General features: G+C 38.3%; 1 protein-coding gene across 1 annotated transcript in view; it reads left to right on the plus strand.

Moving 5' to 3' along the window:
• Positions 1–13,757, plus strand: part of LOC122979853 (zinc finger protein GLIS2-like) — a 32,010-nt gene extending 18,253 nt beyond the window's left edge. Inside the window, exons 2-7 of the mRNA XM_044347628.1 lie at positions 1,675–1,860; positions 3,647–3,840; positions 6,549–6,734; positions 7,900–8,033; positions 9,187–9,305; positions 11,942–13,757. Coding sequence (XP_044203563.1) covers positions 1,698–1,860; positions 3,647–3,840; positions 6,549–6,734; positions 7,900–8,033; positions 9,187–9,305; positions 11,942–12,627 — 1,482 coding nt within the window. The 5' untranslated portion in view covers positions 1,675–1,697 and the 3' untranslated portion in view covers positions 12,628–13,757. The remainder of the gene's footprint in view (positions 1–1,674; positions 1,861–3,646; positions 3,841–6,548; positions 6,735–7,899; positions 8,034–9,186; positions 9,306–11,941) is intronic.
• The last annotated feature ends 6,792 nt before the right edge of the window (positions 13,758–20,549 follow it).

The following is a 20,549-nucleotide window of genomic DNA, read 5'->3' on the forward strand; positions in this document are numbered from 1 at the left end:
TGGGACGTAGGCACAGGATGCAAGTATTTCTAATTCTTTCTTGTATCTGCACATTCAATTGTTTGATCAGATTGATTTCATACCTCATGATTAAGATGACTGGTTTTGGCCCTGGTAATATTAATCAAAGCATCTGCTGAAGATCTAAAAGTAAAATTTGCATGAATACAAAATAATTTGAATCCCAAATGTACATTATGATGTCACTTGATGCACGTCGTCTCATGTGAGCTTGTGTGGCGGTTGTAGCGTTTGTTTTACATATTTGTGTTATGTTTTTTAGGTAATATATGATGTTTTATGTGTGTCTTTAAGTCTTTGTGTGCTGATTGAAAGACAATTTTCCCCTTGAAACAATAAAGTAGAAAAGTTGGAAGTTGGATCTGAAGCTGTGTATTTTCAGACGATGTAAAACCACGTATCATGTTCACTAAAGCAGCTACACTGGCTGTTTTTCATATGCTTCACTTTGGGTATAAACCGCAATACTTGCATAGTAGTTTGATAAGATCTCCAAGGAATCCGACCCTAGAAGTGACTAATGTTCCTCTGAAGATTACACAATAATTCAAAAGTGAGAGTGATCAGCAAATGACTAAAATGAAAGTTGTCTAGACATTTTTTATGGAGAAGATTTAAATACAGCTGGCTGTGACCAAGTGTTTTCCTCACACAGACGTTCTGCTTTGCCATCGCTTCAACTCTCCCTCCGCTTTACACTGATGTCAGTGGCAGATTGGTGCAAAAATAATTTAATATCCTGATTTGTCAGCAGTCACTGTGGCAGACTGTTCATGAGGTTGTTTTGCTCTCTAGGTAGCAGACGTGTGTTTTGACTGACAGCTCACTGTGAGGGCGGGGAGGTACTTCCTCTAGTGGTTAACAACCACAAGAGAACTGTGGATCCCTCTCAGAGTGAGAGAGAGAGTATTTGAAGAAGTTTGGAAGGGAGGCATAGAGAAGAAGAAGATTACTTTTATATAAACTCCTAAAAGCCTGCAGTCCTTTGTGTTTTAGTGTCATTCAGTTCATTGTTATGGTTTTATGGCCCACATCTTTACTGTTTTGATTCACTCTCACCAGTGTGGTTTTCATACACAGCATGAAGCTGTTTTCAAGCTCTGAGAAGCACACTGTACACTACGTGCCTAGCACCAAATGACAGAGAGTTAGTGACTAGCTGTTGAACATAGTTGAGTATTTAACTGCTAAATAGTCAGATATTTCCCTCAGGAGTTGTTGGAGACCAAAAACAAAGCTAAAAGAAGAGTGACTGTTGGACTTACATTCATCAGGTGGCCAGAAATACGAATGGATTTTGATGTTGCTCTACGTCTGGTGGATGTGTGAATAGGCAGCGGTTTGCTTTATGAGGTGACAGTGTGTCAATGTTGTGTTTACATGCTGCCAAATGACAGAACAAACAAAAACAAATCAGGTTTAAGTATGAATCCAAAAAAGAAAAAAAAAATCACTGATATTGCCATGCCTTGCAAAGATGTTAAATTTAATAGCTGAAGGCATTTGTGCGAAACTTCTGCAGTAATCCAAATATTTCATAATAGCTTTTTTACAAAAACATTTCAAGGATTGTTTTTGTTTCGATACACTGAACACTAAATTGGAACTGGATACTTATGTGGTCAGCCAGTCAACCTGTTTTTCTCTCCCCAGGTGGGCTTGAGCAACCAGAAGCCATGTTGTCATTGGACGAGCCGTTGGACTTGAAGCTTCCCTCAGGTCGGATAGATGGTCCAGTGAGATTAGGGAAGAGGACTTCTTCTTCTATCTGTGCCCCTCTCAGCGCCACACGACCACGCCTGATATATACAACCTTTCCGTCTCCACCCTCCTCTCCAGGTAAGAGTTCGAAGGAGAGCGTATTCTCGTCGACAGACATATCGACAAAGTCTCCATCGTTTCTCCTCTCTCTCGAATACACAAGGACATGCCTTTGCTGATGCCACGTTGCAGTGATTAAGCATATCACTCTGATAATGCAATAGTATAATAAGTGGATTCTATGTTCTCACTTTCCCAGTAACTCAATATTGTAAATCCCATGAATGGTAGCTCTCTTCAGTCCTCAAATAGACATACATTGTCCCCAGATTTGTCGGTGTTTCTCATAACAAGAGGAGCGTGACACTGACATGAGGTGACCTCAAAGAAAACCACAACACGGCCTCTATGAGAGTCCGAATGGACTGTATACCTTCGTCCTTGGTGTAGTCCAAGAGCTCAGTATTATGTAGAGTGTCCAAAGTGTATGTATGACTGATATAGTCTACTCGTTGTGTTTTGTTGTTGTGTGATTGTTGTGTTGTTGTTTTGTTAGGGTGATTTCGCACTATATTGTGTAGTTACATATAGCTCTGCTAACTTTCCCAAATGGAGGCACCAGGAGTCCTTAAAGTATTTTCCCAACAGTATGATTCCCAACAGCACCACCACCAGCTTTACTAGAAAACTGTTTACTTACTAAACTAACCCATCCAGACAAAGTTTGGGATTATCTGGTGAAGAACGTATCATCTACAGCTAAAGAACTACATTTCTAAAGAGTTTATTGAGGAGCAAACAAGAGCAAATAGGAAAATAATAATGAACTGGAATTAGTTGCTTGGTCAGTTACACAATTTACCCATAAAAGTTTATAGAGAGTTGAAGTGCTGACGTCACCTCCAAGCTAGCTACTGTTTGACTAGCCTCTGCACATTCGATGAAATTGGTCTTTCTGGTTTACTGTTTAAGTCAATGAGCAGCCTATCCACTACAGCACTTTGCTACTAGAAGTTGAGGCCCCAGACAGATCTCGTGAAAACTAACCAGCACACTCTAACTTCACCCATATACATGATACTCACCAATGCTATATAATGTCATTTTCCCAACGTTTTAGCTGTAGTTCCAGCTGTCTAAAAAATAATCTGTCTGAACTAACTGCAGACACCTGGCCAAGCTAAACAACACACAATAATATGTCTTTTTTTAGAATTGGCATGCAACCACATGACATACTGTTGAATAAGATGTTCTAAGGCTGGATTGTTTGTAATTTGCATTACAGTTATCAACAGCTCAGGCGGCAATATCACAGGAGCCGTTTGTTAACAGTTAATCAAGTTTGGAATTCTGACAGGATTTAATGGAGCTCTAAGCAACTCCAGGTGACAGTGAAAAATGTTAACTTGTTTTTGATTCAAAGGACTTATGACTTCATAAAATCCAAAAAGACAAATGAAAACACATATTAGTGAATTTTTTCTTCTAACTCTGTTTTCCTTGATTTCAACATGAATCAAAGGAGGTACCAGTGGTTGTAACAGCAAACACACCGTGTTTTCTTCATCTTCTTTCCCTTTTTCACCCAAACTGTAATAACGGCTTGAAGCTCTTCATAAGTTTTGTGCAAAATATGTTCACAAAATGTTGGTTAAAATGTCCAAATGTAAACTAAGAGCAACTGTAACCTCAAGTATAAGCTAACTAAACTAAGCTAAGCTACGTGCAGTAACTAGAATTCAACATTGCTAACAAGCCATTATATGGAAAGTGTCAGAAACTACACATGCAGAAATATCTTCCTTCAGTTTGACAAACCAAACATCATCCTGTTGTAACTCTACTCTATACTTTACTGTAGATTCCCAATCCTCCTCTCATGAACGACACGGGTCCTGTTTCACCCCTCCGGCCATGGACCTCAGCCTGTCCCCCTCCTCCCGCCACACCTCCTCCTTGTCCCCGTCCCCTTCCTCCCCCTCCTCCCCCTCCCCTTCTTCACCTCTGGAGTCTCCTCACAGCAGCAGCAGCCCCCAGCCACATCTCTTCTCACGGGTGAGTCCAGGCGTTTGCATACAAAAGTTACATTTTGCACGCACACATTACCATCAGATTTGACAGTGACAACTGATGTTTCAAAGTCGATTCTGAGATTTGATTCTTAACACTGAATTCCCATTGCTCTCCAGCTGGAGGGATGAGCAGCTCTGAGCACACAAATAGCTTGAAGATCTGATAACAAAGAGACCTGGGGCCCATTTTACACAAGTCAATGTCAAGTTTCACATGTAGCTGTTGCTTGCAAATTGCATTATAAATTTTAAAGTCCTACAGGTTTCTGACATGATCATGCAGAGTTCACAAGTTGTGATTGAAAATGTGTCAAAATTAACTGGAAAGGAAATTATCTCATGTTGCAAATTGCATTTTGCACATCCTCAAATTTGGTGACACTGGCTCCTGATTTGAACATGCAATACAAGATCCTCGCTCAGTTTAAACCGGGGATGTTGCAGTTACGTGCTACACATCTTACCCTGCTTAGGCCACTGTGACACCCTCAATGCATGCACAAATTTTGCAAAAAGTGCATTACAAATACTTGATAACTGTCAATATATATACATATTTACAGGATATCTGAAAATTTTCCATCTAAGAAAAATGTGTTGCCTAAAACTGTGTTGTGTGCCTTGCTTTCAGCTGTCACATGCAGTATCACTGTGTTGCAGTCACCAGTCTGTCCTCATGTACCTGCATGTGTATCTTTTATTGTGCTTTGCTTTTAGAGTGATTGATGTATTTTATGTGGTGTCTGGGCTTTTTATATATAAATGTGTGTCTGCTTGTTTCAGTTCTTGGCTAATAATACAGCACTGTGTTGTCTTATTCACTCCTTATTTCTATTAACATTAATATTCCCCATTTCATTGCTTTGCATGTGTTGTGTGATGTGTTTCTGTCTTGTTTTAATTAGTTCCTGATGATTAAAACACTATACATTTATAACACTAACATTCTCCTCTCTTTTCATTACATTGTGGTAGATCTTACATTTTAAATAGATTTCTGAAAACCAGTACGCACTGTAGGGCAACACACTGTAGGTGTGTGCCTTCATGTAATCAGTTAATCTTGTGCAGAAGCATGGCCACAGTCTTCTCAGAATAATCCAGCCGGTGACTGATTGGGGCTAAATGTGCTCCACTCTTCTTCAACAGGATTGAATTGAATTGGGATCCTGGGAGTGAATCTAATTTGTTGCGGCAGTGTCTGCACACAGCACACAGCCGTCCAGTGACTCTGTCTAAATCAAATTCTAGCCGTGCTTGAATGGTAAAACATCAAACACTCAGCTTCTTTGTTGGAGCACAGACATTAAATCTCTCCCCCTCTTGGCCTAGATTCATCTTTTACCTCAAAAAGTATGTTTTTTTGAAATTGTCTTAAGCATTTAAAGTGGACTGTGAGAAGCATTCATTATGTCCTCACAGATGTACTTATTAGGTTCTTCAAATATGTCTTTGAAATGTTTAGCAGCAGCTTTTTGTCCATAATTATTCACTTAGCTGACCAGTGTGGATCTCCCGTCTGATTTAAAACATGCAAGACTTCAAACCCTCTTTAAATACCTTGATTTCATTATGCATAAATATAGAACAAGTTGTTTTTTCTTACCACAGACAGAAGTATTTAGCCAAACAATGTAGCATTTTAAACAACAATTTTGACAATATTAAACTGATCACAAAGCTTTCGCAACAGTGAAAGTGCTCAGAGTAAAATAAACAAACTAGTAATATTTCCAGAGCAGAGGCAGCAGATTCCACAGCAGAAATCATCAAATTTTATTCTATTACCTTCTCCCCTCATCACTGACAAGTTATTTGTTTCAATAAGGTGAAATGTGAGGTACCACAGGGTTCAATTCATGGCCCAGTCATTTTCTTACTTTTCAGGGTGGAACCTTGGATATATAAATTAAAATGTACCGCTATCCCAATTTTATCCTTTTAGTATTTTGTGCTTAATATATATGGATGTTATCTGACTTTTCAGAAACAAGTTAAAACAGTATAACCACATCTGTCCAAACTTAGTGTCTTCATTCCAATTTAAAGTTATTTAAATTTAATTATTTAATTATTCAAACATTTTACCATCATTGTTTAGATCAGCGGTTCCCAGCCTTTTTAGCTTGTGGACCATTAAAATTAAGCAATGTCTACTTGTGACCCTTCATGACAAGAAGTGAGAGCGGTTCAGCTGAAAATTGGTTTTCTTCTTCTATGACTTTTTCATTTGAACAATTTTTAGGGCCCTTAACAGCTTATGTTTGTATTTCACAAGAAAAAGCAATAAATTAGACAAAAATTAAAAAATATATCACTTTGTTTTAGAGAAACATCTAGTTCTTTATTATCCTTGTACAGTAATCATCTGCGAACTCCTTTGTGGGGTCTCGACCCCCAAGTTGGGAGTCACTGGTTTAGATAGGCATGCAATGACAGCCACACACAGAAACTTAAAAGAATAACCTATAACATATGTAAATGCTTCATTGAACTACAAGGTGCATCGGACAAATTTATCGACCAAATCTTAAGCAAAATTGTGAGATAAATGCAGAATGTTAACTTAATTTTGAATAACTTAATTTTTGAATAACAGATGGATTTCCGCCTCCATGTTTCAGTGTTGAGATCTTCCTTCCTTTGCAGTGACCTTTCTGTGACCTTTCTCTCCATCCTCCTCTCTTTCAGGAACCAGCTCGTCATCGAGGGGTAGAGGGCGGAGCTTCGCCTCAGGGTTATCCGTTTTACCTGCCGATTGCAAGCCCACCTAAGGGATACAGCTTTCCCTCCTCCATGTTCATTGGTCAGAACAGAGAGAAGCAAGTTTCACCGGAGCCCTCATTGGATGGTCAGCTGGCCTGCCGTTGGATGAAGGTAAATATAATTATGAAAACAAAAGTAAATCATTGCAAAATGAGATGCTTGTGTCAATATTCTTCACAGGTTTATGTTAATTAAATCACAAGTGCAACTGTGAGAACAGCATGTTTCACCACAGGCTTCATCAGATATGCTTTATACAGGCTTTATGTTTTTTTTACACAAAAAAAACTACAGTATAAATAGTCTCGGTTGAGCAATCGATCCACATCAATTAACAACAAGCTACTGAATCTATCCTATAATAAGGGGTTGGGTGAAAAACACTGCAACTATTACTCTGACCACTAGGTGGTGCTGAGAGCAAAATGTAATCACAGCTGGCAGTCAGGAAAAAGAGAGGTATAGGATAAATATAACTAGAGTTTACAATACAAGAAGTTGGTGCTTAAAATTTATTGTCAACTAATCTTTTAGGTAAATTATCAGGCACAAAAAGCCAAACATTCACATTCTTGCATAAAATGTGAGGATTTGCTGCTTTTTTCTATTTTATTATTATTGGTAAATTGATTATTTTGGGGTTTTAGATTATTGGTTGACTCAGAGCTCAGGGAACTTATGATGAGCATTTTACAGTATATTCTTAGATTTTAAAGACTAAATGATTAATCAATGCAAGTTGCTTATCAATTTAAAAACAAAAGTATTACATTCTTAGACAGTCTGTATGCATGGAAAGTTGCAATAAGTTGTAAATAAACCAAAAGTGAGCAAAAAGCATACAATAGCATAAAACAAGGTCTTAATTGACAGTGTATTAAGATATTATCAAGTGAATTTAATGGTTTCATGAAAATTATGACCTCAGTGTCTCAATCAGGTCAGAGTACTTATGAACCTGTTTTTTTTAATAAAACAAAACCCAATGAGATTACTGATGTGACATTTGTTAAGACTTGATTAAAGCATATAAGAATACATTATGAGAAAAAGTGGAGAAGAGCTGAAAAGTTCACGCTATTGTGGAGTGGAAAAAATTAAATCAAGTGGAAAATGTAAAACCATGATTTCAGTAAACGATGAATCATGAAGTTTGTATAAAATGGAACGTGGAAGAAACTGCAAAAACATCAACTTCCTTTCACTGCATTTGGAGCAATTGCATAGTTTTGGAAACAGTCAGTGACTGATCACCCTCTCCTTCTCTGTCCTGCAGTGCCACCTGCTGTTTGACTCACTTCAGGACTTGGTGGATCACATCAACGACTTCCACGTCAAGCCTGAAAAGGATTCCGGGTACTGCTGCCAGTGGGAGGGCTGTGCTCGGAACGGGAGGGGCTTCAATGCCAGGTACACTGATCCTGTTACTGAAATGCCAATATATTTCATGCAACATGACAGATAATTGACTGCAAACATCCTGCTTGGGATTGGTGTGATGCAACTCTCACGAGCTGTGTACCATATAACAACCAGCTTGTGTTGTGTTTGAACTTTTATCAGTAAATGGTTGTGTAACAATATTGGGTTGAAAAAAATCATAGTTTTTAATTGTTATGTCTAATTTGAAGTAAATGTTTGAAACTGTAGATTGTAGTGTTGTTAAAAATTGTACATTTAAGTGTTTTTTTAAAGAATGTCACTACTGTACATCACAGTCATAAAGGCAATTACACAAGTGAATAAGGGTGCAACTAATGAGTTATGTTAATCAATTATAGTTTACTAGTTTTTTTGAATAAATCACAAATCATGTAGCTCATAAAATGTCATAAGTGTGCAAAAGGATTTTTGCTTGAAATTATACATTTTTCCAGATTAAAAGTAAAAAAAACCCCAGAAGCATAATTAGTTTAAATTGATATGAAATATCGACCAGAAAGCACATCCTTACATTTGAAAGGCTTTTTTACTCGATACACGATTTAAAAAATAACTGAGTGGTGAATTACTCTAATTTACAAATTAATATTTTTAAATTTCAGCACTATAAGGGAGTCATATTATCACCTTGAGATTCAGTTTGACCCACCAGTTTGTTTTAAATAGTTTTAAGAACATGGAGAGAAAAGAGCCAGTGTAGCAACATAAGGCAAGAAACAGCAGTGGCAGGATATTTGGACATTTGATTACGAATTGAAACACACACATCATATGCTTATTACTTCTGTCCCATGAAAAGCTGCATGCAGAGCAACCCAAAAATAGTTTCCTGATGAACAAAGTCCCAGGCAATGTGATCTGCAGCTCTCAAACAGTAGACACACTAGATGGAAGAGTGTTTGTTTATAATGAGATGAGAGTTAAGTAAGGTCACAGCTTCAACTGAAGTGGGCTGTTTGACTGGATCATAACCTTACATGGCCTTGTACAGTATATATGATGATATCGTTTTTGCAACTTTGCATGCTGACACAGCTGATTGAAATGTACATATTTGTGTGTGTGTGTGTGTGTGTGTGTGTGTGTGTGCTGTCAACATAATTTGTTTTGTCTCTTATAGGTATAAAATGCTGATTCACATCCGCACGCACACCAATGAGAAGCCGCACCATTGTCCCACCTGCAACAAGAGTTTCTCACGTCTGGAGAACCTGAAGATACACACCCGCTCACACACAGGCAAGTTCATAATGAAAAAAATGCAACAAGACAAATTTAAAGTGTGGTAACAGTCTATATTTTTGTTTTTGCCAACAAATCCAGTGAAAAGACTAAAATCAACAATGAATTAATTGTACTAACAGCCTGATATTCCTTTGTGCCATTGAGCTCCTTTGTTGTCCAAATCTATTAAAAACATGTAAATTTGCTACACTGTTCCACTGGCGACATGTTCTTTTATTACAGTGAACATGGCCGCTGTAGTTTATTTGTCCTGCTGCTGTAAATACTCACAGGAGCACCAAATCTGCAGCTGAAAATAGTTCCAAACAAATGCAGTATGTTCGAGTAATGTTTGCTAAAAACTGCAGCTGTTTTAGAGAATAACCGTAATTACTTTTTAAAAAAAAAAAAAAAAAAGAAACTTTATATTTGAGAGCAAATTATGTAAGACTTGTTTTTAGAGATTTATGTCCTCAGTACCACAGACAGTTTAGGGAAGTCAGAAAATATGAAAAAATAGAATTTTCATGTGTTTTTGACTATAACAAATATATAGAGTATCAGCGGTCTTATCCTTTGATCAACACAGCAACTCAAGGTGAACATGGTTGAGATTTTAAAAAGAATTGTCAAAATCAAAGCCGCAGAAGCCAGGATATTGTGTCTTTTGGTTCCTACTATGGTTCAAGTTCCAAGCACATCGGATCATACTCTTTCCCATAATGCAACTCTATAATAGTTTTTCATTAGACCCTCCCTGCCTTGTACATGCCTGCCTCTTTCAAACTCCATACCCCCAGTTTGTAAAGCAGGCTTTCTGTTAGAAGAGTTATTTTCTCAGGTCTTACAAAACATCCTCCAAAACCACAATACAAATGTTTTCACAGGCTGAGCAGCCCTCCCTGTGATCAGTAAACTAATTTTAGAGTGTAAAGTTGGTGGAGCCTGTTCCTTTTTATGTACTTTTTTCCTTTTTACTTCTGAATAGTTAAAAAACAAAAAAAACCAAAACCCTCATCCGGTTTCACCCTTTTGTTGCTGACGCAGTACTGCCAGGGGTCAGTTCTCTGTTTCCTCCTCTTCACTGCTGCTTATCAGTTTCATCACTTTTATTGCATTTGGTTTAAAAAGTCAACAACAGACTGACCTGTGTCCGTGTTCAGGTGAACTTTCAGCTTCTGAGTCTTGACAGATAACTGGTGAACAGTGGCTTTATTTATTGGAAAAGGCTACTGAATTCATTTCTCATTTAGTGTGATGCATCCAAACTGTAACTTTAAAGGTGTAACAGTGGAAACTAGGCTTGTTACTAAGCAGATAAAATAAAAAATCTGTTTGGCCTTGAAGGGAACAGATACTGTGGAACAAACTGTCAAACTCTGTGTGTTAAAATCAGTGACTCTTGTTCGACTTTGTTATGACTATGTTATATGTCATCTCTGTGTTTTCACCACAAGCATGAGATGGGAGGAATCTCCACTTTTGCACAACTTGATTAGGTCTGGTACTTTCTTTAAAGACACAGTGAAATGAAAAATACATTTACCAGGTTCTAAAATATATACCATACCATCAGAATTTACTTCATGTTTATTTGTTTCTGTGAACATTTCAGATGGAAAGACTTTATCTTAGTTTCTTTAAATTCCATTTGCTACTATTTTCATTTAAAACACTTTTAGTTGAGGCATCAGGTGGCCTTGTAGTTAAGATGCAAACCACATCGTTCAACCATATTCCCAGTTTGACTCGGGGTGGAGACCTTTGCTGCATGTGGAGGAACTTTCTAACAATAGAGGAAGCCTTGTGAAATAATGCAGTATTGATGGTTAGTGACGTGTTCGGCCACATTGACTGGTCTCATATTTCACGGTGATTGTTACCTGTCACTCTTATCTGTGTATCAGGAACTGTGATGTGGCACAAAAGGTATGTATTGTTCTGGTAAAGGAAAGATTTCATGCAGTTGTTAGTGGTTCAGCCTCTCCCTCTCTCAGATATCATCTCAGTGCAGTAGTTTGTGCAGCGGTAGGTAGTTGTCATTACTAATGACTCTTTGAGCGCACATCTGTTTTCTGTGTTGTTATTGTTCAATTCGGCAGTTTTTTAATGTTGTCTGTGTCTCTTGAGAAACATTTCTGAAGTTAAAATCTAGTAATGGAGACTACAAATTTTTAACAGAGGGCATAAAAAACTGTGGGTATGGAGTCTGATGTGGGTATTTACCAGGCTTATTGTGCTGCATCATGGGAAGTGTAGGATCTAGCTGTTTTGGAGCTTTAACCTCTAACCGTTAAGCTGATCTTTGTTACAGGTCATTCCCCTTATCTCTCTCCCCTGGTTTATTTCCTCAATTGTCACTGTATGATAATAATGTAACGGTCAAAAAAACTGTGTTGCTCTACAATGGTCAGCTGAGAGCTATTGGCCATGACAGCACCAGTACAGCATAATGAGGTAGTAGTACAGAATTTCAAAATGTTATATCACAATATGTGGCTCATTCGCCTGCAATATCACCTGTTCAGACAATCCTTCTCTGGTTCTCTTATATATAGTGTAAATAAATAATAAATCATTGATAACTCTTTTGTCCTTTGCTTGCTTTGTCCTTGTGTTTCCTCATCGCATGTCTCCCTTTCTTTCTCTAGGAGAAAAACCCTACATCTGCCCCTATGAGGGCTGCAATAAGCGTTACTCCAACTCTAGCGACCGCTTCAAGCACACCCGCACCCACTATGTGGACAAGCCATACTACTGCAAGATGGCAGGTTGCCTGAAGCGCTACACAGATCCCAGCTCGCTACGCAAGCACATCAAGGCCCATGGGCATTTTGTTGCCCAGGAGCAAGGTGCTCCGAGCAGGCTGGGGACTGGGCTGGGCCTCCCCGGGCACCAGAGCGCTGCTGATCTGCCGTCTGTTGGCAGGGCTCACATTATCATCCCTGGGGCTGCTGCAGCTCTACTTGGGGGTCTGGGGACCACTTATCCTCTCTCAGCTTTCTGCCACGCCAGAGCCCTGGGACACCATGGGGCACCACTGTTCTCCATGGGCGGAGGAGGAGGCGGCATGGGACCGCTCGGCCTCTCCGACTCCCCTCTTTTACACTTTGGACTTTCAGCTGCATCAATGTTGGGGCTGGGAGCTCTGGGAAGTCTGGGGCGGATGGCAGGCAAGGAGGTGGAAGGTGAGGATGAAGAGGAAGAAGGAGAGGGGGAGCTGGAGGGGGAGGTGCTGAACCTGTCTGCAGGGGTGGGGCCCAGACAAAGCGACCCTTTGTCTTGGGTGGTTGTTCCCCCGAGGGCTCTCCTCCTCAAACCAGCTGTTGTCAGTTAAGATGTGCACTCAGCGACGTGTAGACCAGGGAGTGTGTGTTTGTGTTTTTCTGTGTCTGTGTTTGCATGCATGTATGTCTGGCTGTGTGTGTTTACAGACATGCATGGGTGATTGTGGAGCGTGTGTGTGTGTCAGAAATCAAAGGTTGCTGTCACCTGCAGAGCCATAAAAAGCACTTCAGTCATTCCAGCCCAGAAACAACTAAATACAGACTATAAGACTGAAAATTACAGTTGTTTTTGTGTTGAGTGTACGAAACGTAAGCAAGACCTTTGAGTGTTGGGTTGCAGCAAGATTTTGCACCATTCATGTTTCAGCTGTCTTTAAACTTTAAAGGGTCAGTTCACCCATATTACAAAAAGAAAAAAGAAAGCCATGCAGATTATTTTTTATCGGCTGAGATTTTGAGATATCCGTCTCTGTTTGGTGAACAGTTGGGTTTTTATGGTAAATTCCATCCTACCCTGTTGTTTCAAGGGGTTGCAGGTGTTTTACTCTACTTCTACTCCTACTTCTCATGTCCTTGGAAGTCGTGAAATTTGGGTGGACCTGTTCATCTACACCTTGACTTCACAGTCAAAAAGCATTTCACAGTGGACAATCACCTGTATTAGATTTACCACACCAGGTCATGAAAAGAGCAGGTGTTCTCACCATTTTGTAGTTTTTATGTACGACAACCCCCACTGACCGCTTCCACTGACTTTTTATTCATAAATAAATATGGAGGTGGAAAGCTGGATTATGGGGCGCAATGGGAAACACAGTCCATACACAATAATTTAATGTAACATTAGCTACTCACAGTACATCCATCTTCAGGGACAGTCAAGAATTCCAATATAAAGCATCCATAATTCTTCTCCCATGATATGACTGCCGGCATTTAAAAAAGGGTTACTGTTAAAGCTACCAATCATTTTACTACAACTACCCGCAAAATATTGACGTGTTTGAGAAGATAACTGTTGTTATCTTCTTAACAGCTGTCTCCTACTATACCATGACGCATGTAGAACAGTTTGTAATAAAACTCTTCAATGTCTGACTCAGACTTCGATCACTAATTGTGCAACATGTACATCTCAGATAAGCTCATTCATTTCCAAGCCCACAGCAAACAAAACAATTATGACAACAAAATATGACACAGTTATCTCGCTGATTTACTAGTTGTAAAGTGATCTTGGTGTGGCCACCATTTTCTCACAGAGAGAGAGAGAGATCTTGATTCATAATTAGTCTGGGAGATTTTACGACACCACGATGTGTGACGAAAGGTTATAATGCACACAGAGCTATGTTTGACCATGTGATTTTTCAAGTCGCAAGAAGAAGGAAACGACTGTGTTGACGCAAATGAATGTAGGTTTAAAGTTTACTCTTTAGCTTTCAGTTTACCTACTCCTTGCTCTATTAATCATTCCAAGACAAAGATCTAAACAGGATCTGCCCTGCCTTTTACCGACTGAGGAACACATTCAAGTAGGAACAAGTAGACAAAGGTGTGTAGTAGGCAATAATGAGTACACATTTGCTTCAGATGAATGTTAAAATGCAAAAGGTACACAAGAAGAAGCCAAACAATTGTTTTAAAAACTGTCTCTCAAGTATTTTTGAAGGGGTGACGTTTGACAATGGCCACATGTGGCCAGTATCTGTGTTATCTTGTATTTCTTGTTTGCACATTGATTTATCCTAATCAGTATTTCAAAGGTGTCCAAGTGCCTTGTGTTTCAACCGAAATATATCATACAATATACAAAAATATTTACGCAAATGTAAAGTGTATAAATGTAGTTTTCATTACATTTTGGAAAACTGAATTTTAATAACTGACAACAGATGTGATTTGTACATCAGGGCCACTGCAACACTTTCCAAGGACGTCACCAGTGTTGATGACCGTGACAATGACATAATGTCAATAAACACAAACAGATGAAAAAAAACACTTTCTTGTTGTGTTTTGAAGTCAGTACACCCTATACTGTGTGTATTTTTTTGACATTTTAATAAAAGTTGTGTTTTTATTCAATTTGAATTGCATATAGATGTAGATGTTGCATATAGAAAAGCAAGAAAAATTTAAAATAAAACAGAGAAAATGGAACAATTTTAAGAGATTGATAAAAAAAAATAAAAGGTGGACAAATAATAAAAAAAATACTTCACAATAGGTTAGAGTTACATGATGAAATAATTATTAACTTATTAACTTATTAACTTTCAGCTGGCTTTTAGTTGTGAAATGCTGGTTCTGGATTTTTATTTCTACAGGTTCAGGTTCAGTAGTTTTAAAGGAACAGTTCAAAAGAAAAATCATGTGATGTAATCGTGTGATCGTGCGAGTGAGTTTTGTACTGTTTGTGTGTGTGTGTGTGTTATGGAACAGAGGTAGAAATGCCCCATCTATCTAGAAGATAGATAAACATGTTCAGTGTATTGAATGACTCTGTTTCCTAGAAACTTTATCATAGGTGTGGAAGAAAATATGAACCTTCCTGCTTAAACCGGTTCCTTGGTTTGATAGTTGAGAGATGTAAGAAAGGAGTGGTAGCAGATCAGCCATGGCTTTTATATAGCCTTTAAATCTTTATCAGTGTAAAAAACAAACATGTGAAATAAACAATTTCATAGCCAAAAGCTTAAAAGCTGTTTAGTCACAGGACACTGGATTTTGGAGTGACATGATTTGGCCATCTGTCTGGTGTAACACCTTGTAATTAAATATTTGCATGTTTGAAGAGCTGCCTGTCAAATTGTGGGTAGATGAAGTCACGGCAGTTTATCCTATGGTGTGAGATGTACAGATATGAAGTAAATATTAAAGTACTTTACAGTTCTTCAGTAGCTGTGATATCTTCTACACAGTATTTACCAAATGGCATTTTATCTTTATGATACACTGTTAAGAGTTTAACCTGCAGTATGTGCAACAGTACATCAAGCACTCTTGCTATAGGTGAAAGGTGAACTGTGGAGTTTTCTTGTAAGTAAACAAAGTTATATTTACCGAACATTCACCGTTTCTAACTAAGGCCCTGTTTACACCAGACATTAACATGCGTCTCCACATGCACCTTGAGTGACCACTTGTGATCGGATCTCACTTCCCCGCTCTATGTAAATAAACACGGACATCATTTCCGTTTGCAAAGACCAAATTGTTTCTAACCGGCGGGAGGACCGGGGGTCCGTGTACCCTCCAAAGCTGTGTTCAACTTGTTTGAGGATAAACAAATATACAATGCATTATTTTACCCCTCACAAAAATCAAATGCCCGTCCTATTGATTTGCTCTTGTGCAGCGTCGGAAGATATATGTGTAACAAATATAGAATTACATGCAGTGATCTCCCCACAGCTGCGTCTCCCCATTCAGAGACACTGTACGCATTTACGCACGAGGCACAGCAGCCTAACTTCAGTGATTATTTAAATCTCCTGACACGCTGACAGGATTGGTCAGGATCTAATGTTAATTAATGTTCTGTGTTCTTCTACACATCCAATAGGTCAGCTGTTACAAACACAGTCCAGGTTCATACTGTTGGGAGTGAAGCAGTCGTCCTCCTCATAAATCCTGAGCTCCATTATCGAGCAGCGCAGCAAAACTAAAAACTGCAGTTATCAACTTGACAGGACAGAGGAAACTATCCAGCAACGTTTAACTTCTGAAATATTGTTTTAGACAGACAAGAGGTAAACAAGTTATTTTCTGGTTTTGGTTTAATTTCTATTCTAATTGTCGATTTGATGAGAAAAACGGGTTAGGAGAACGGGAAAAAACAGGAGGTGGATTACGTTCTTTTAATTCACATGAAAAACATAATAATGCATTTCTTTATCCTGTTATCAAACAAGTTGAACACAGGAGGCAGCAATGCAATTCCCGTGCCAAGTCTGCAGGAAAATCAGTTGAGTATAGTCCTTCAATGTGGCCCAGGCGTTTACACTGCTAAATGAATGTGGCCCACATCCAAAATGTGGTTTATATGATTGGATCTCAATGTGTCTCGGGTTCACACCTGTACTTAGAGCTGTCCACTTGTGATCGGATCACCCGAGACACATGTTAATGCTAGGTGTAAACAGGGCCTAATACACACTATGAACCAGCATTCTCTACATCCATGTTTGCCAGCTGAGAGTCTTCTTCTTTGCCTTTATTGGTGCATTGCTACATTCCTTGGCACATCACCACCAACACCTGTCTACCAATGGAGAAGCATGAAAACATGGGAAGGAATGCTTCCTTTGTGTTACCCGGGGTACAGCTCAAGTCTCTCATTTGATTATTCCTCGCTCCTTCATCCTCACTTGAACCGGAAGTCACTCTGTTCCGCCACTTGGACGCTGCAGCTGATGGGACTGATCTGATACATCACAACATTCCTGCAATTTCATACCACAGAGGAGACAGATTACAGATTAAACCCAAGTGTATCACTCCCAAGTTTTATATTTTATTTGTTTTCTGATTAATCTAGTTGAAAATCTGTTAATTGTCGGTCTGATCAACAAGAGAACCATAAACGACTTTCTTCGTTTATTAGAAAGATTTTTCTTTTCGTGATCTGTTATTTCCCCCGTTAGCTTTTATGGATAAAATGAGTCGATGGAGAGTTTGTCTGTCAGCAAGAAACATTGCCATTTCCATTCAGTCATGTGAGGCTGAAAATTCCCGAGCATCAGGTTTGATATGAGTGACATAAGTTCCATGTTTCCAAATGTTTCCCTGAAACGTTTAGCCTAATAAATAATTTCCAGTGTTCAAAAGACGCCCTAATCATATTCTGGGTTATTAAACAATGAATTCACAATCATAATATCAATAAATACAGACGCAAATAATTGATAAATAATATAAACTCATTCTGCCAGTAGAAACGGTTCATGTGCCTCTGAGCAGGACACAGTATAAATACAGAATGCAGGTTTTTATCCGTGTACAAGTGTTTGTCAAACAGGTAACAGGCTGCAGAGAGGAAACAAAAGGCCCATGAAAGAGGTGAACTAATCAGAACTAACCTCAGGCTATAACAACTTCACAAACTTCCTCAAACTGAACAGAGAAAACTAACCACAAAGGGAACATATATAATACCTGGTCAGACCAGTTTGGACACACAATGGCCAATATATTCTAAAGAAACAAACAGAATACTACATCAAAATTAAGAATTAGTTTCAATAGCAAGCATTTGGTAAACTTACTTTCAAATCAGCTCAACTTTGTGCACTGTCATTTCTTTTACTCCAACATCTGCACTGACATGTTAAGTGTTGTGACGCTCTCTGTTCATAAAACCTTCCGGCTTAATACAAAACATGCGATCACAAACAGATTTTGAGATTAAAGTTCGCACCTTAACACCTCTAGAAACGGTTAGTGTTTTTGGAAAGCTCTGTTTAAATGTCTACACAATATGAGATCATCAATTTTAAATGTTAAAGCTCAGGAGACATGGATAGAAAGGATATGTGATACGGGGCCTTCACATGTATCCTTCACACCTTCAGGTCACAGAGTGTCCTTGCAGAACTAGATTTTGCCGTTGGGTCTGTTCTCAAAAATACAGGTGAATGCTTTCGAAACTTGGCACTACAGAAATGTAACAGTCACTGTTGGTTGTGAAATGATCCCTTCCTCTGTAAAAGCTAAGTCACTAACTGGTTTGTCACAATATGTTGTAATACATGGAAGTGGTATTTTCTCTTGTATTTTTTCAAACCACATGTTTTATGCTAACATTGAATCCATCCTGTAAAAAGGGTTGCTAGTAGATCACACAGACAATTAACACCCTTGTCTGCAGCTTATGGCAGAAGACACCTGTAAGCTACAGCTGCTTTAAATAAGTAATCACAACATCAGGTAGACGGCTGTTGTTTTCCTGCGTCTCTGACAAAGAGGGTAAATACAAAGACTGCCCTTGGGCTTTGTTCCTTTAAAAGACAAATATACTGTATGTTATGCTAATAGCATATAGTTTACACGGACTCATAAGAGCTGTTGCCATGTCAACTGACTAGACAAAGTGAGGATTATATAGGTACCTCACATTCATTCATCCATGAATTCAAATAACATTTTGATGTGTAAAAACTCAGGAAAGGCAATTTGAAAAAGAGTGACAACTACAGAGTTCCCTTTAGGAAACTTACATCACATTTCCAATTTATGCAAAGAATCATATAAATAAATAAAACGCTGCCGTGTTCACACACTGTATCTATGTAATAAAACGTCAATTTCAAATTCAAGCTGGTTAAACATTACACCTCCAGAGAACAGCCTAACCTTTTGAATTTGCATGTTCTGGGTTTTATTTCTGTGTTTACAAGGAAATTTACCCCACATCAGCAGTAAAGAGAACATGAAGGTAGTTCTACTAATGACAATGGCTCTATAAGCCTGTACACGGCACATTTTGAGCTAAATGCTAATGTAAGCATGGTAACGTGCTATAACATGTATGTTTATCATATTCACCATCTTTGTTTAGTGCATTTTAGGCTAAAGACTGTTTTATTTTCCACTGCTTTAAATTAACTAGTTTTATGGTACTTATTTTATTAATTTGGTTTTAAAACTTGTCTGTACTTTTATTTATCTTATTTTATACTTTTATCTTTTGAATTTTTTGCTTGCACTTTCTATGTATGATAAGGTGCTATGTAAATCAACTTGCCTTGCCCTCTGTGCACAATTAATATAGGGAACAGGGAAACACTGTCCAACGAAACAGAAAGAGAGAATTTGATGCTTAAAAAACTGTAAATGTGTCAGATATCCACCTGATGTGACTAACTCGGACCACTGAAGCCTCATATAAGCTTCAGATCAACATTTAAATGCATTTTTGTACAAGATGACTGTGTAGACATAATGTGGACTTTGGCCCCCATCACTTACGCTGAGAATGCATTTGAAGAGGATCTTTTAATAGCCAGTATGAGCAGGAGGAAAACCTCTTTCACTGTTCCTATGAGCACCTGACTGTTGTTTTAAGACAGACTTAGAAAAACGGTGGACCTATCCTTTAAGTTTTAGGTTAACTTCTCACTTGATGTTGCCAGGATGACAGTGTCCTCAACTTTAAACCATTAGAAACCTAACTTATAGATTTTTATATTTTATTACATCTAAAATAACAAAAACATAAAACATTATGTGGATAAAGCCTGATTGACACATCTATTGTGCATGCTATTAAACTGGATCCAATAATAGTTAGGTCATTATTTACGTATTTATTGCACATACAAGTGCTCCGCCTACAGTTGCAGTTGTGAAACTTTTGCCAAACATGGACAAGGACAACACTTCTTACATGACACTGCAAAAAAAAAGGACTGTGTCTTTTAAATGAATCATAAATTAAGGACATTTTACAAAAGCGTGTATCCCTTAAATCATCATATAATGAGCAATGAGGCATAAAATGGACTTTGTCCTAAGTCTTGCCTGTATCACATAGCAAACAGAGTATTTTCTCATCAAGGACACCAGTAAACCTTCCCGTTTAATGGTAATGTACCTGAACATAACTGTGCACACAGAGATCTTTGACTTTTGGATAAATCCTGCTTCACATAAGACTCCACACTGTCATTGTTTCTCATCAGACAATATGATCTTAATTTAGGATTGCACCAAACATCAACAGACCATCTGTCTTTGTACATCAGGAACAGTTTTCACTGGACATCATGAATATTACAGTGTAATCTCTTTTGGAAAATATAGAGGATCGATCATATAAAATAAAGATTTTTAATCCAGGGATGTCCATGCAAAAAGGTTCAAGTATAAATCTCTCTAATGAGCCAATGTTCAGACATGTTCACAAATGAAATCACCTCACAAATATTGTCCGACATTCGGTGGTTCCCATCTCATGTCCTATAATGCT

This window comes from Thunnus albacares, chromosome 3 (assembly GCF_914725855.1).
Source record: "Thunnus albacares chromosome 3, fThuAlb1.1, whole genome shotgun sequence".
Lineage (NCBI taxonomy): Eukaryota > Metazoa > Chordata > Actinopteri > Scombriformes > Scombridae > Thunnus > Thunnus albacares.